Genomic DNA, 15885 nt, shown 5'->3' with positions numbered 1-15885 from the left:
AGAGAGCTCAGATAAACCGCTGGGACTCATTCTAAAGTGACCCATCACTGCATTCATCTCTTCTTGAACTTTCGGTGAACCTGAGATTAAACGGGGGTGAGCAGCTAAGCAGTTTGTTGTTAGCAGCCTTTTCAACAACCCTTTCAGACTGAGTAAATATTGATCGGTTTGAATCTGATTGCCCCAGAGGAAAACACCACAGCATCTGAATAGCCTCCAAAAGTAAACTTTCAAAGGTGAAGCTGAGAGCAGACTTCAGAACCACAGCACGATTTCAACTCAGCCTAGTTTGGGGACACCCTGAATTTCTGGAGAACTCTGAATGAATGTGAGAGAAGTGAGAAAAAAATCATTTGGAAACTGGAATTTTATATTGCAATGATCCCAAGCTCCTAACTGAGACTCTTGTCCCTTTAAAATTTATCAACAAAACGTTATTTTCTGTTTTCTCTCTTCTGTCATTTTAGTTGCCATGGCTGCCATTTTTAAGGAGCTAACCATGCTCCTCAGAGACCAAAACAGAAAAAGAGAGACCTTGAAATAGGATGTGTTAAGCACCTTTGATTTAATCGATTGGGACAACTAAAAAGATACAAATGTTTTCCTCGTTGAAAGGTATATTAATGTTTCCTAAATGCATTGCTTGTTAACTGATTTATTCCATGACCTAGAAAAGGCTTGAGATGTTTAGCCATAATTCATCGTTCTCCTCTCTCTCAACTACATTTAAACCAGCACCTTGAAGATTGGAATCTTTGGGATTCCAGCAGGCCGGCCCTGCTTTTAGATATTGAAATCTCGGCAGTGGCATGCAAATGACACTTTAACACATTAAAGTATTTGGAAACCAGCCATCTGTTTTGCTGTGTGGCCTTACACTAATAAACAAAAGATACTATATAAAGCCAGGCGGGAAATGAAAGAAAGAGTTGGCCGACTTTGAAGTTTTTCTCCATCCACTTGAGTCTTTTAGAAGCAATCTCAGAACCCAGGAGCTGAGGGGAGGGCACAGGGTGCCCTTGATATGGCCGCAGCAACTGCGCCTGCAGAGTCCGGGCTTGCTGCCTTTTAACAGGGAACTACAGGAAATTTCAGGGATACACCAGGAGGCCTGCAAATAACAAGTTTTTGTAGGATTTCTCTCCCCAGTCCAATCCCAGCCCATCCTTTGTATAACACCCTTTGGTGAGGAAGGAAGTCATATGTCTGTATTTGTTTGTCATGCTGTAAAATTTCTGCTCTACTCTTGGGGCTAAATTAAAGCTTTCAAAAACTCGTGAAAGTAAAGGAAACTGTGGTAAGAGGTCTAGGAGGAGAGCCACTTTGAACTCTGATTTGCTGGCTTCCTCTCCTTGAGAGCAGCAGATTCTTACGTTGGTCAGAAGCAACTTGAATGTTGAGAGACTTCCTCGTGGCTTCCACAAGTTCACCTGGAAAAACCTGTTGAACCCAGAGGAGAAAATAAAATTTTTTTCTGGGTTATGTGGCATGGAATTCGAACTGTAGACCCATTAGAGCCATGATGGCTGTGAAGTAAAAGCTGAATTGGACGGGAATGAGATGTGTAACCCAGAAGGAACTGGGGGTGGGAGTTAAAAAGTGTCAGGAAAGGGTGGATATTGACAGGAGGACTGGGAGGAGGGATACAAGGGTTTACTCAGAACAGACCACACTCAATTTAAAGGGTGGAATACTTGGCGCACTATCTGACAATCCAAAAAAAGAAAGAAAGAAAGAGAGGTGGCGTGGGGGCCTCATCCTCAAACAGCTTTATACTGGAGCTAATTAAATGTGAATCTCTCAGCTCTTGGTTCACTGATGTGAGGAAAGACTGACTGAAGAGTTTCGGCTTTTGAAGGGGATTCTGTTTATATATATGTCAACATTCAGTTGGAGGTGAAAAGGTTAGCACTTGACCCAGGAAGTATCCATGTTTGTTTCAAAAATAGATCTGCTCCATAAATTTCTTCACCATTCATTTTTTCCATGATGAACTTTGATTACGATAAAGAAGCTGTTGCTATTTAAAGAAAATCAACCTATTACATAGACGTTGGCTAGGTGCAGTTACACTTACAGGGGAAGCTTCAGCTACATGATGAAAAGCATTTACTCTTTTTTTTTTCAAGAACATGATCCATATCTTTGAAAATACACACCACCCTTCTCCCCTTCCCCACATGAAATGAGCCAACTTTGTCGGAACCAACAAACTGTAGCCAAGCCAAATACATGGATGCTTAAGCATATCTGAAACTTGAATATATTTATTACAGACATCTTAAGACCCGTAAACTCTGCTCTGGATCATATCACTCCAGATCTCAGAGCTGCTCATGATTGTACAGGAAATGGGGAATATCACAAAGGCTAACTAACTGATAGAACTCAGTGTGGTACTTTAGGGACATCAAAACATTGTGCGACATGCAAAAGCCTATTCACGAATCACACAAAATATACATTCATTGTGCCATCCATCACATTAACGATTGAGTTGAAAATACATCATATCCAGCTAAGGTAACTGTGGAAAGAAGAAGCTGGTTCAAAGAGTACATTTAGGACCCGAATAATCTAGCACAAATTTTAGAGTGTGGCCAGAGAAACAAGAAAGGGGTGGGGATGGGGAGAGACTCAGCACAGGAAGTAAGGTTTCTGACCTTGTATTCTGCAGGCCTTCTTAACTCACTGAAAGAACAAATTGAGGCTACCCTCTGAGGCATCTGATTGATTTTAAGTGAGATCTTTTATTCTTTAACCTACAATCACATTGAAAGTTGTACCAGCTTTAAGAGTTTGCCCACCCTGTTTTAGTCACTTAATCTAAACATTTCTAGAAAATCTGTGTAAAGATAAATCTTTCAGGACAAAGTATTTACAACCAGCAAACTCAAACACTATGAAATTGAATTAAATTAAGGAATGAATTAATTGTGTAAACACGCTCATGGTACATCTCTTCTTCATGAGCTCCTGGACTCTCCTCTTTCTCTAGCCTGCTTTATGGGCAAAGTAGGGGAGAACTGTAAATATACACATAGATAAAAGATAAGGGGCCTCCCTCTGACATGATTCTGCTGGCAAGGAGACTATATTCCAAAGGGCATCTGAAAGGAACAGTAGGTTCTGTGGAAATCTCCTAAAAGTAGGAGTGTTAGGGGCCATCAGAAAATTGATGCTGGCACTCAGTCTGCATTAAGGAGCCAACACTCCCTCCTCTTTCCCTTCCCCATCAAGTCTCTATTCCAGAATTCTCTGGAAATACATTATCTTGGCCAGGAGTCCCCCAGATAGGATCAGAAAGGAAGAGAGAGATTGTAAATGGAAAGGAAGATAAGCTAAGAATGTGCTTTAGGTAAGAAGTCCCAGCCGGAGGACTAGCCTGGGCTGCTGAGTGTGGGGCTGGGGCGGCCTCAGTGCGAGGTAGGTAGAGTGTCTGAGGTAGAAGACCCCGGGGAAGGAATGCAGGGTGATGAGCTGGACTTTTCTGAGGATTCCTCGGCCTTCTCCTCGCTTCCCGGTGGAGTGGCTGGAGAGATGTGCAAGAGGCCCTCCTTCTCTCGCTTCTTCTGCTTCATTCGGCGATTCTGGAACCAGATCTTCACCTGGGTCTCATTGAGCTGCAGGGACGCGGCAATCTCCACCCTGCGGGCGCGCGTCAAATACTTGTTGAAGTGAAACTCCTTCTCCAGCTCCGTGAGCTGCTTGGTGGTGAAGTTGGTACGCACTGCATTGGGTTGACCCACATAGCCGTACTCTCCAACTTTCCCTGGGGGCAAGGTGGGAAGTGATGAGAGAAAAAGTAAAATTTTTATAATTGATAAGAGATTCCCTACACCCTTCAGAGCAACATTAAGGTAAAGGAGGAATCAAGAATTTCTCAACACAAACTGTGCTGGAGAGTGTGAGTGATGAGGTGTAAACGTTGTTAATCTGAAGCCGACCATTAACTTCATCAGACCAGTGATTAATAGATCCTGGAGATATTAACAGAACGCCCCCCTACACACACAAACACACCTACCTACTTCCCCATTTCCTACTTCCAAAACCTCTAAAGCCCAGCCCCTTTGGAACCACAACAGTCCCAGATGTTCCTTTGCCCCAACTGCACCTGGGCAACCTCCCAACACCCGACAACACTAGTGGGAAACAAAAACTTGGGGGAAAAAACATGATTAATTTGCCTTGGAAACTAAGCATACCAGCTCCTTCCAGAATCATCAAGGAGCAATCTTGGAATGGCAAGACTGACCTGTTTTGGGAGGGTTTCTTTTGACTTTCATCCAGTCAAAGGTCTGAGCTGGAGAAGACGTCTCTGATGCAGGGGAGCGACAGGCTTCTTGGTGGCTGGCGTGGAGAGGGGACAGGGAGTTATTATACGTGGCCAGGGCCAGGCTCTGGTGCTCTTGTCCATATGAGTGGTGAATGTACTGAGGCGAGCCCACCGCGCCCCCAGCATAACCCTGGTGGTGGTGGTGATGCTGGACCATGGGAGATGAGAGATTTCCAGAGTAAACAGCGGGAGCGCACGAGGGGTACCCACCACTTACTTCTGCTTCCTGATTTAACGCGTAGGGGCTGTAAGGCGCGCCGAAGTTCTGCGCGCTGTAGCCTGGACCACAACTCGAGTGGGAGTAGGACACCCCCAGGTTCCCGGGAGTCTGGTAGGTGGCCGGCTGGGGGTGGTGATGGTGGTGGTGGTGGGGGGGCGGGCTGATCTGCACCCCCCTGCCCACTAGGAAGCGGTCGTCGCCGCCACAGCTGTTGGCACTGACCGCGCACGACTGGAAAGTTGTAATTCCATGATCGGAAGGGTAGGCTCGCGCTGAGCAGGTTCCCGAGTCGCCACCGCTGAGGATAGGGTATTCCAGGAAGGAGCTCATTCTTGCATTGTCCATCTGTCACTGAGTGACCGGGTCCTGCGAAGCTCTGGGCGACCGTGCCAACTTTCTCACTTCCTCCATGGGGCTGGAGAAGAAAAATGATATGAATGTACAGTGCGCAGGAGGGGGGGCGGGAGGGCGGAGGGCGCTAGGGGAGAGGCACGTGACTGTATCAGCCAATGGCCGAGCCTCCTGCGAAAGTTTGCTGGCTCCTGCGGTGATGGATCACCGTTTCAGTGGCATTTAAATCCCCGGCGCTCCTCAGTCTAGGTGACGCGCAGTCGCCCCCCCAGGCAGCTCGGGCGGCAGCAGCAGCTGCGGCGGCTGCAGGGGCAGATTCGGAGCGCTGGGGCGACGGGCAGCGGAGGCTGCCTTCTGCGCGCGCTGACTCCGATCGCCACCCTTCTCCGGGAGGGGGTGCTGGGAGGCATCCCCAGTCACCGCCCCCTCCCCACGGTGCACAGAAAGAGGAACTGGCAAGAGGTGAGAAGCAAAGAGGGCTCCGCGCTCTCTTGGGTCGGGAATCAGTGGGCGGGAGCATTGTGGGCCGCCACTAGCACAGAGGCCGAGCCCGTAACGCGAGGAGCTGGAAGAGTCGCTCCCCGGGCGCTTTCACTGCGGTCCCTGCTGTGTTGCCGTGGGACTGTGAGGAGCGCCGAGAACTGTGGCGTATGACGAATCTGGGCCACCAACTCTCCAAACTCCGGAAGGAGAGGAAAGTGCGCAGAGGGCTGGCTGGCTGGGAAGATCTCGAGTGGGCGTGGATGGGAGGAGGGCAAGAAAGGAAACTTCCCTTCTCCAAGGAGGGTCTTGAAGCCCCTTTTCCCCCCTTCCCCCCTCCCCCCACTGGCTATTAGCATGGCAACGGGGAGCTTCTGTAATTCGACGCCCGGGAGCGAGTGAGCCTTGGGAGTTAAGCTTGCCGGAAGAGGTCGGGGGTGGCCCGGCTCTTCGCCCTCCCTCTCTCCTCGCTCTCCGCCCCTTTCTCCTCCCCATTCAGAATTGCTCTGGGAGCCCTACGGGATCCGGAGCAACTCCGCCGCTGGATTTTGAGGGGTAGGAGGCGGGGGAGAGAGATGACGCTAGCGGACGTGGCCAGCGTGGGGGCCGGGCCGTACGCTGCAGACCATCTGCTGGCTCCCTAGGACCCAGGAGTCTGGGTCCTCCTAACCCGACCTCAAAAGGCGAGCTAGTACACAGCTCCAGCAAAGTACGTTAAACTACCATCCCCGCCCCCGCAACGTTTCTCGTTTTCTGGAGGGGGGATGTTAGGAATGGTAAAGCCTCCTTTATCCACCCCCACCCCGATTCTGCTGCACAGCTGAAGTGGGGGTGAGGGCTGGCAGGTGGGAGGGCAGTGGACAGATGGCTGATGGTGGACGGGACATTTTTTTCCTCCCTTTTGTGACTGACTGTAGTTACTTGTGTGAATCTTCAAGTCTCTCTCTAGAGAGACACGTGTAAATCTGAGCGTCATCCCAGGACAGGGGTCCTGTTCTCCATCACCCTCATCCTACCCGGATGCTGACGGGGTGGTTAATTGCTGTTTACTATTAGGTTTCGTGTCAACCCTTGGCTTGTAGAGAGAAAAGGCCAGAGGCCAAGAATTGATGCATTCTTAGGTAAAAGAAATCCAAAGATCATCCAAGAAGTTTTGTAGCCAATGCTGTGCAGATTTTACTCTGACCATGTTTGCCACATCGGAATCGGACAGATGAAATTTATCTGAGGATTGTATGTGGATTTGGGGTTCCCACTCGCCTCTAGTTTTCCCTTCCCAATTAGAAGAAGGAAGTTTTGCTCGAGGCAAGCACATTTCCAATGTGTTAGCCTTTCAGGTTTCTGTGTCTTGTTCTCCACATATAGGAGTTCCCTCCTAACCTGTCCACATCTCTGGCAGATATTTGACTATGGATTCCTTCAGTAGCAAAGGAATATTTCCCCTAAACATTTCCTTTTGAAAGGGTACTTTCCTGTGACCTTTGACCCATCCCCAATCATGGTTAAGAAGGAGGCAGAAAATTGCAGCATCTGGGGAACCTCATCCTGGAGAAGGGAAAAGGCAAGGCAGCCCTACCGATGGTGGCTTCCTTGGGAGTGCCAGGCCTCCAGTCAGGGGTAGAGAAGGGGCTCCTGTTGGGGAGGAGGTAGGACGTGAGCGGGTCTCGGCTGGCATTGCGGAGGATCTGCTCTCCCAGCCGAACCCATCGGTACGTTCTCCCCACTTGTCTCTTTCTTGTCCCTTTGTTGGCCTTCTCGGCCGCCGGCCGCAGGGCTCGAGCCACAAAGCCACCCTAGTCCACAGCTGCTCTCCTTCCTCTGCTTGTTCTCGGCCTCTGGCGCTCCTCTCCCTCCGCCTCTCTTCCTCCCTCCGGGGCTCTTTTCAGGATGGAATCCTGGGTGGAGCGTTTTTCTTGGGATCACAAGCGTGCGCTCGGACCCTCGTCCGCTGCACGCGGGCGGGCGACCAGCCTGCCTCCGCTCACTGCTCCCGGCAGGCCGGGCTCTCGCGGCCCGGCCAACCCCGCCCCGGCTGGCTGCCCAGAGCTCTGCTCTCCCGGCGCGGCTCACAAAGGCAGCTTCCTCTGGCCACGAGCCCGCAGGCTTCCGTAGCTCGGTTCCTTCCCCACCCCCACGAAATACTAAGGCTCACTTCTCCTTGTAGGAGACCCTTGGTCCTCTGGGCAAGTGGTCTAGTGCCCCAAGACTCGAGCTAGTCTCTTTAACCCCCCCCCGGGAGAGTGGGTGAAAGGCGAGCTTGGTCACTATTTAAATGATCGCCTGCAAGCGGCTTGCTGGGCTCAAAGAGCCTCTTTCAGGGCTCTTCTACTAGAAGGGGAAGGAGCGAGGAGGAGACAAAACATCGCCGAGGCCCGAGCGGTTCACGGCATCCGCGGCTCAGCCAAGCTGTTGTTTTTAAAGAGCAATAAAAATGAATTATGACTAAACGCCTTCTAACTTAATGCTTTCGGACGGGATCCCCGGCAAATACGTAAGAGGATTTTTATTTGTGCATGTGTTCCTGCAATTGATCTCTTTGATGACATTCTCATTCATAGAAAGCGTTTGATTTATGAGTGTAGGATGAATCGCAAACAGCAGCGGCTTAGCCCTGGCCGCAGCCCGGCCGCCTGCTCAGCTCCGCTCTGCGCCTGGGGCAGGAGACCGGCCAGGGTCTTCACACGCCTCCACCGCTGCCGGGATTAAGGGGGCAAAGAGTGGGGGAAGGTAGGGAGCATACCTAGGAAGAAAGATCGCGATTTCCTAATAACTTACAAGCCTTTGCTATTGAGAGCCGGGTTCTTAAATCAACCCGCCCCCTACACATGTTGCTTACACGCTGCGTTTTCTCACGGTCAGTAGCCATCAGAACAGAGCTCAGTGAGGGAAAAAATAAACATAGGGAGACATAAGAAGGAAAGAAAAAGACAGAGCAACCCAGTAACATAGCCTAGATTACATTTTATTGGTATTTCATTTAAAGTGCTTTTCTGCTTTTTCTCTCTAGAAACTGGGTTAATTTATAACCTAGGGTGTAGGAACATTATATTTTAAATCTCATCTTGCTAACCTGACTTCAAAGATTTAATGGTCCATTATTTGCCATGTAAACATATTTAAGAATGAAATATTGATTTTTCTGACCCTGGGGGAAAATAATCCTAGTTTGACTGAACCAAAGGATTGGAAAGAACCCTTTCCAAAGTGCATTTTCCAACTGGTAACCTCTGTTTTGTTTTATTTTTGTTTTTCTCTTTTAGGTCTGTTTGCCTGGACCCATCAACAGCTGGGAGACTAATCAACCACACTGAAAATGTTCGGGGATTTGTGGGGGAGGGGTTTGGAATGTAGATGTTTGAAACAAATATGTATAAATAAATGAGTTGCTGATAACTTAGTTATTGACCTGATAACTTAGTTATTGGTAGCTTGTTAAAGAAACTTCATGTTCCTCCTTCCTGGAGTTGGGGGTTTCTGTAGGCACTGTGTTTCTCCACTTTCAAAAGCTTGGGCTTGGCCCAGCTCTGAAGCTTCCCAATCATGTTTCTATTACCAATTTAAATCTATGGCTTGAACCTCTACATTGAAAAACCAAATCCATTCCCTTAAAAAACAACAACAACAACAACAACAACAGCAAAAAGAAAAAACCCACACTTCTCAGAAGCCCTAACCATTTTTTGGCTTTCTTTTCCATTGCTGACTGTTGAAGACTTTGGACATGCCCCCTTTAATAAATATATTAAAATTGAAAAAGAAAATGGATTGTTCCAGAATTTTATTTACCAAGTTAGACTAAAAGAAGAAAAAGAAACCATTATGAGCCTTAAGAGGAGGAGAAAAAAAAATAAGAAAGCTACTTATAGCAAAGGAGAATTTATTCTACCAAAAATACGCATGACAATGCATCCTAATGTAATACAAAAATAAAAAGAAAGTGAAGATACAATTACATGATCACTTTCTTGCAGGCCTCATATATTGCTTTCAGGAAATCACATAGAGGATTGTTGGGCTAGATTTAAAACAACTAAAACTCCAAAATAATCTGAAAAAGATGGCTCTGAAACTGGGTCAGGGGAATCACTAAAGAGAAAATCTTCAACATTTAAAGAAGGGAGAGGGTAGATGGATGGAGAAGAAAATAAAATTAAAATTAACTCTCAGAATAAAAGAAGGCAAAACCACCTGGTCAGAGGGGTTTTTGTTTTGTGATGCTTTGTTTTGCTTTAATGTTTTTAGTAATTCAGATGCTGCAAGTCGATTGTGGTGAGTGTGTCTGTAAAAAAGTCAAAGCTGTCAGCTGAAATATCTACAGGACTGTCGAGGGAACCTGGCAAACTGGGCGAGACTGCATCTGAAAGCTGTAGGCAGGAATCTGTGGAAAAAACGTTAAAGTCCTGCAAAGAGGGGACCTCGAGGGCCTCGGGACTGTCATTGTTTAGGCCAGAGCCACAGTTCTGGCCCATTGTTGACAAGCAGTTAGGAACAGTGGGTGACTGGTGCTGAAAATGTTTCAGATTTTTCTCATTGCTGGTTAAAGGCGAAACTGGGAAACTTTGGGAGTCGCCATTGTGTCCACTGGGAGCCTGCTGCTGAGAGAGGGCGTTTTGCTGAAAAGTGTAACCTTCCCTCTCCAGAAGGGCCCCGGAGACGCTGAGGGCTTGCTCAAAGAGCGACTTCTCTTCCTCATCCTCCTCCACTTTCTCAGAGTCTTCGAGGCTTTTAAATTTTCCCTCACTGTTTTGGTTCTCCTTACACTGGGTCTGCCTCTTGTGCTTCATCCTCCGGTTCTGAAACCACACTTTCACTTGTCTCTCAGTCAAATCCAGCAGCGCTGCAATTTCCACCCTTCGGGGTCTGCAGAGGTACTTGTTGAAATGAAATTCTTTTTCCAGCTCTAAAAGCTGCGTGTTGGTGTAAGCAGTTCTCAGGCGCCTGGAGCCCCCGCCGCTGCCATCGGCGATTTCCAGGGATTCTGCAGAAAGGGAAACCAACAAGAGACACACGCACAGTTGGAGGTGGAGGGGTCCAAGCAGAGTTATTCCACTGGAGAATAAATATAGCAGAAAAGATCAACTGCAACAAAATGGCCGCCCCTGGATGCAGGAAAGCTATTGTGCTGCCTTTCCTGGGAGCCCAACCCGAGGAGACCCCATCTCTTCCACTTCCATCAAATTCCTGCCTGTAGTTCCCCCCAACCTCTCCATCCGGGAGCAAACTTTATATTAGCCACACCACAATTTATAATTAATGCATCAGCTGCTTAGCTGAGCAAGAGCGATCTATCACTCTTCATTACTGTCAAAAAGCCAAACTCTAGGACAACTAGACAAGAGGAGGTCAGTTCCAACTCAAATAAATCATCCCACATTACACAAGTTAGGGAAAGTTCCCCCACCCCCTTCTTAAAAATATATATATATATATATATATGTCTCATAGTGGAGCGCAGGATCCCTTTTCTCAACATCAAACCCGCTCCTGAGCCCACAGGGGAAGGGAAAGCAGCCAAGCATCTCTCCCTCTCCCCCTTCTCTCCCAGCCCACTCTCCCCTCCCCCCATAACCGCTCTTGGGGCAGCCCAGAAGGGGAAGAGGGTCCCGGGACCTGGGGCCAAGTCTTTGGACTGACCTTTGTGGTTGAGGCAGGCAGGGCCGGTGGTGGCGGCGGCAGCCGAGGCGGGCGGCAGCGCGGTTTTCTTGGCCGCCTTCTTCTCCTTCATCCAGGGGTACTCGGGCGGCTGCAGGGCGCCGGCGGGCACTGGGCTGCCGCGGCTGCCCGCGGGGCTCGGCTTGGGGCGGCCGCCAGCGCCGTGGCGAGGGTGACTGCCCGGGTTCAGGCTGGGAATGGTCTGCTCAAAAGGAGGAGGAATCAGTGTCGAGTGTGAAAGCGTCGAGGTCTTGATTGATGAACTTTGAAATGTATCAGCGACAGGGGGAAAAGATGTCAGGCACTCAGCGAGCGACGGCTGGCTATTGATAAAACCAATCTCTCGCTCAAATTCGTAATTCATGGCCTTCTCCTTGGAGCCCCCTCGGAGAAAAAGTTCCCTCTTCTGGAGGGGCTTTGGGGGGGCAAGGCCCAGGAAAAAGGCGAGCACGGAGGGAAAAAAAAATCTATCATAGAAGATCGCTGCTGGGGTGTTTTTTTTCTAATTCACTGATTACAGCCGTATGGGGACCGTGCTACTATTAAACTATTGAATTCATGGAGACAAGGTTGAAATTGGACCGAATTGGCTGTCACATGATTGCTTCTGCCCAATGACAATTTGGGCTTTAATCAAAAGAAGCCACTGTCTGTTTGATTGATCCAAAAAAGTCGGGAAGGAACGCCTCATTGGGGGCCAGCGAGGCTTTATTTACACTTTTTTCAGGGCAAAAATACATATATGTGGGTGTGGGTGGAGATGCCTGGGAGTGCGTGGGGGCAAGGGTGCCTGCCTGCCTCCTGATCAGCAAAGATCTGGTGTGTGCGCCTGGGAGTGTGTGTGAGTGTGCGAGTGCGTGCGAGCGGTGAGCCCTGCGCGGGTCCCGCCGGCAGCTGCCCTCTGCCTCCCCCGCACACTCCGCGCATTGTTTGGGACTGTCGGGAAGACGCCTCGCACCTCACAAATCATTTAAGCACCTCAGTCTGACGCCTGCAGTCATTAACAAAGTAATCCATTAATCTTCAAAGTTTTGACACCCGAGGGCCCCCGCATCCCAGCCACATAAGTTCTGCTAAGGCAGGAGGAAGAAGCAGAGGGAGAGGGGGGATGAGACAGAAGAGAGAGAGGAGGAGAGAGAGAAAAAAGGAGAGAACGGAGAAAGAGAAGAAGGATTCTTTTGGGGGATTCCCCCATTTATTTCCCTCTTTTTTTTTTCTCCACATTTTCTAAAACCAGTTCCTGGATCTCTGAACTCATCTGTCTCTGTTTTCCTTCCTATCAGTCTGTCTTTCCCTCTTATCCTCTTTTTTTCCTATTCTCTCCGTTCCTCCTCCCTCTCTCCTCTGCCCACCTCTCCTCCCCCAACCTCCCGCAGGCCCTCGCCCCCCTCCCAAGCCCGGCTCCGAGTCCGCGCCCCCGGACCCCGGACCCCAGCCCATTGTTAGCCGGCTTTTCCAATTGTTAGCCGGCTATGCATCTGGCTCCACCGGGAAGCGGAAAACGGGAGACGGCTCTCGAAGCTTCCCGACCTCCCTGCGCTATCAACTTTTCAGAAGTGGCTGGAGAAAGATAGATGCATGTGCCAAGCGAGCCAACAATCCCAGGTCCCTGTGTCCAAATCCCTGTAGCCAGGGCGGCGGCCAGCCAAAGAAATGCCGCCCCGAGCAAACGCGTGCGGCTCCTGGCATTCTGGGTTTCATACCCGTGGGGCTCGGGTGCGGTGAGTATTTCTGATTTCCAGGAAGTCTTTTGGAAGTTAGCAGCAGGGAGGGAGAAGGCGCTTGTTCCTCTCTCTCTGTTTTTTTTCCCCCTTTCTTTTCATCCCCTTTTTCTCGGTTTGTCTTTTTTTTTTTTTTTTTTGTCGCTCTGATGGGGGCTTCTTGGTTCAGGCGCAGTGAGCCCTCCCTGGCAGCCTGAATTGTCTCCTGCACCTTCCTGATTCTTGGCCACCAGGGACGTTTGCACTCGGGTTCAGTTATGGGAAACAGTGTGGTGGGTGAGAGAGGGCGACCCATGGAGGAAATATAAAGGTTCTGTTTCTCTGTTCACTTTCTTTTTTCCAACTTCGAGACGAGACTCAGCGCATCTTGGACTGTGCTGGAGGGTTCAAAAGATAACACCTTTAGGTACCAAACAATAACTTCTAAAAAATCCACCAAGCCAGAAAGAAGGGAGGAGGCTGAGAGAGAAATCTGAAGGTATCTGTTTTCCCCCAAACCCTGAGAATGATGATTCGCTTTTGCTTCCTTTGAAATGGACCAAGTGATCAGACTCCCCCAGGCCGGCAGGCATCGGTGGCAGGAAAATAAATCATTCTGATGGCCAGGGAGAGATTGTCGGGGGAGAAAAATCTATGTAGAAAACAAGGAAGGCCGACCAAGGCACAAGGATAGGACTCCATCTCTGAGGCTGGCATCAAAGGGGGCTTGGGTTGGAAATTATATATGAAGCGGCCTCCGTCTTTGACCAGCCCAGAGCATCGCCTTACAGATAGAGATGCTATTTTGGAAAAATGTGAGGTTTTTCAGTTTTCTTGCTTTTATTCCAAACAAAGCTCTGAAGGAAGTCTGGGTGCGATCAATCTTGCTCACCAAAAGCCTTGACAGCTTCTGGCCCTTAAGAACACATTTCAGCTTCAAGCTCTTTCCAAGATCAAATGTGGCCGAGCAGAGAGGAGAGGAGGAAACGCAAGTAAACAAGGAAAACTAGTCTTTTAAAAGATATTTTTTGGCAGCAGAAAGAGTTATCAGGCTGCTTTTAAGAAGGGTGTTTTGCGGACTCTGGGATGGTGGCTTTGGGCATTTGCTTTTACCAGAAAATTTTGAGGGTTAAGGGGAGGGGGAGCACCGAGAGGGAGCAGCGCTGCCCCCATATCGCTGAGGCTTTGTCAGGGGCTGTGTGGGTGAGAGCTTTCTGCTTGCCTGAGAGGCCTTAATTCAAATACCATCTGGAAGAAAATCCTTTTCTTTGACCATTCAACACTGCAATCTTCCCCAAATCTATTACTTTAACTTGGGAGATATTTTAATAAGGATTACTTTTTAATATCTAGGAAGCTGGGGCGTTGAGATCGATATTTTTTCTTTGAAAGCCAAAATGGATGTCTTGACTGGCAAGATATGGGAAATCATATTGGAATCTCATTTTAAAAATCTCTGCCCTGAGGGAAGGAGGAAGCCTCCAAACAGTTCTCTTTCAGCTAAAGAGTAGATTTTAGAAATGGGTTCAAATAGTGAGATCCCTGAAAGATTTTCCTCCCTGGGTGGGTTGCTCACTCTGTCTCTCTCTGGCTCTCTCCCTGTCTCTCTCTCTATCTCCACTGTTCTGAATTCTCCCAGGTAATTTTACACACTTCTCTAAAATTATTCATTAAAAGAAGACTCCCTGTCTGCTCAGCCCACTGTGTCCAGAGCTGAACAACCAAAAGGGCAGAAGCTCCAGTCCTTACAAAGACTGGTTTTCTAGGCTTTGCATTTCTGAGGGTCACCATATTTCAGCAGGGAGGCTGAGGTGGGGTAGGGAGCAAATCTACTTCTTCCACAGCCCAAACTTTTTAAAAAGAAAAAAAAAAAAAAAAAGGACATAGCAGAAGCCCCAAGGACAGATGTAGGGGAAGCATCTCTGGCATGAGAGAAACACTCAGATCTCTACAGCTTCCTGGCTTTGCATCTTCCCAGTCTTTCTTTTCTTTCTTTTTTAAAACGTGAGGAGGTGCCCTAAAAGCAATTCCTTTGGACCCAGCAGGTACCCCAAAATGGCTTCAGTGTCTGTTTTTAAAGCTCATCTGAGAGAGCTTCTCAGGGGGAAGATAAAGGCCATGATGATGTATATTTTGAATTGCAAACAAAATGGCGACATTTTCCATCTCTGTCTCTGAAAGATACAATCCAGGGAGAAGGGGGATCTATTTCTCACATCAGATGTTCTTGATCCCCAGACGCAGGTGGTTCCTCGCTTCCAGCTTTAAGGGGAGCATGTTGCTAAGGATGCAGTTCTGAGGTTTGCACTTTCTGATTTTGGTTCCTTCTCTGAGCAATTCTTTTATTTGACGATGAAACTATTTCCCTTTCCTGTGACTGCCTTTGCCTCTGCCAGCCAGTCAGTACGCAGCCCTATCTTAAATTCAGGAGTAGAAATGTAATGTTTAGCTCCTGTAGCATCAAATAAAAGAAGTACTTGTAAAACTGCATTTTTATTAGAAAGATACCAGTCTTCTTTCTCTCTCCCCCTCCCCCTGGGGCCATAAAAGGAAAGCGAGGAGGGAAGCAGAGGAAATAAATCCAGACAATGCCAAATCCCAAATTCCGGGAAGAAGCCGATGCTGAACTCAAGTAGTCCATGGAAGGGCTCAGGGAGGCTCCTCGAGGTTCAGCCTTCCTTTTGCTGTAGACCTGGGTCAGCCTCGGTCTTTTCCGAGCCTCTCTGCTCCCAGCGGCGATTATAGGAGTGATTCTTTCCTCCTAGCGTTTGAGACAGCGAAGCATCTGCGAAGAGTCCGATTGCTCCTAGAAAGTGCTCGGCATCCTCCGCGCTGCGGGCAGGTCTCCGTGCTACGGCGTTGGCTGCTCCGCTTTGACCAGAGGAAGACGGTGGAGGAGAAGACAGCCCTACCTTATTCGCCCGCGGGGCTGCGGGGCACCTGTGCGCCTCGGCCCCGCTTCCTTTGTTTCTCCTGCACTCCGCAGCCCCTGCGCCCATGGCCGGCCTCCGTGGCAGCTGGGCACCAGGCAGCCCAGCGGGCTGGCTGCTTGGCGTTTCCAGAGCTGCTGCCGCTAGAAGCTCCAGCTGCCTTCCCGAGAATTCGTCGCGCTCCCAGGCGAGCCGCCGGGCCAGGCCTCACGC

The 15885-nt window shown here is 49.0% G+C and overlaps 2 protein-coding genes and 1 long non-coding RNA gene across 4 annotated transcripts; 1 reads left to right on the top strand and 2 right to left on the bottom strand.

Annotated features, from left to right (window-relative positions):
- Positions 1-2251: 2251 nt before the first annotated feature.
- HOXA1 (homeobox A1) lies at positions 2252-4919 on the bottom strand. Of its 2 annotated transcripts, XM_010968651.3 has the most exons (3): positions 4557-4919; positions 4259-4353; positions 3637-3772 (listed from the first exon to the last, which is right to left on the bottom strand). In XM_010968651.3, the coding sequence occupies exons 1-2, from the start codon at positions 4902-4904 to the stop codon at positions 4294-4296; spliced, it is 408 nt and encodes a 135-aa protein (XP_010966953.1). In that variant the 5' UTR covers positions 4905-4919; the 3' UTR covers positions 3637-3772; positions 4259-4293. The 2 variants fall into 2 exon arrangements, with proteins under 2 accessions (XP_010966951.2, XP_010966953.1); XM_010968649.3 differs by having other exon boundaries at positions 2252-3772; positions 4259-4919.
- A 195-nt stretch (positions 4920-5114) lies between these two features.
- On the top strand, positions 5115-9024 carry LOC123612401 (uncharacterized). The gene is made up of 2 exons (XR_006719624.2): positions 5115-5372; positions 8651-9024. It is a non-coding gene; the product is annotated as an uncharacterized LOC123612401 (long non-coding RNA).
- Positions 9025-9250: 226 nt separating this feature from the next.
- HOXA2 (homeobox A2) lies at positions 9251-12345 on the bottom strand. Its single transcript, XM_074367323.1, has 2 exons — positions 11025-12345; positions 9251-10368 (listed from the first exon to the last, which is right to left on the bottom strand). The coding sequence occupies exons 1-2, from the start codon at positions 11404-11406 to the stop codon at positions 9629-9631; spliced, it is 1122 nt and encodes a 373-aa protein (XP_074223424.1). The 5' UTR covers positions 11407-12345; the 3' UTR covers positions 9251-9628.
- Positions 12346-15885: the final 3540 nt, after the last annotated feature.

The sequence above is a fragment of the Camelus bactrianus genome, chromosome 7 (genome assembly GCF_048773025.1).
Source record: "Camelus bactrianus isolate YW-2024 breed Bactrian camel chromosome 7, ASM4877302v1, whole genome shotgun sequence".
NCBI lineage: Eukaryota > Metazoa > Chordata > Mammalia > Artiodactyla > Camelidae > Camelus > Camelus bactrianus.
This window is presented reverse-complemented; position numbering and strand designations above follow the sequence as displayed.

Coding starts and splice junctions, on each gene's coding strand:
- HOXA1 (XM_010968649.3), bottom strand. CDS start 4,904: ATGGACAATGCAAGAATGAGCTCCTTCCTGGAATACCCTATCCTCAGC. Junction 3,773..4,258: donor AAGAAACCCTCCCAAAACAG/GTCAGTCTTGCC, acceptor CCTTGCCCCCAG/GGAAAGTTGGAGAGTACGGC.
- HOXA2 (XM_074367323.1), bottom strand. CDS start 11,406: ATGAATTACGAATTTGAGCGAGAGATTGGTTTTATCAATAGCCAGCCG. Junction 10,369..11,024: donor TGCCTGCCTCAACCACAAAG/GTCAGTCCAAAG, acceptor CCCTTTCTGCAG/AATCCCTGGAAATCGCCGAT.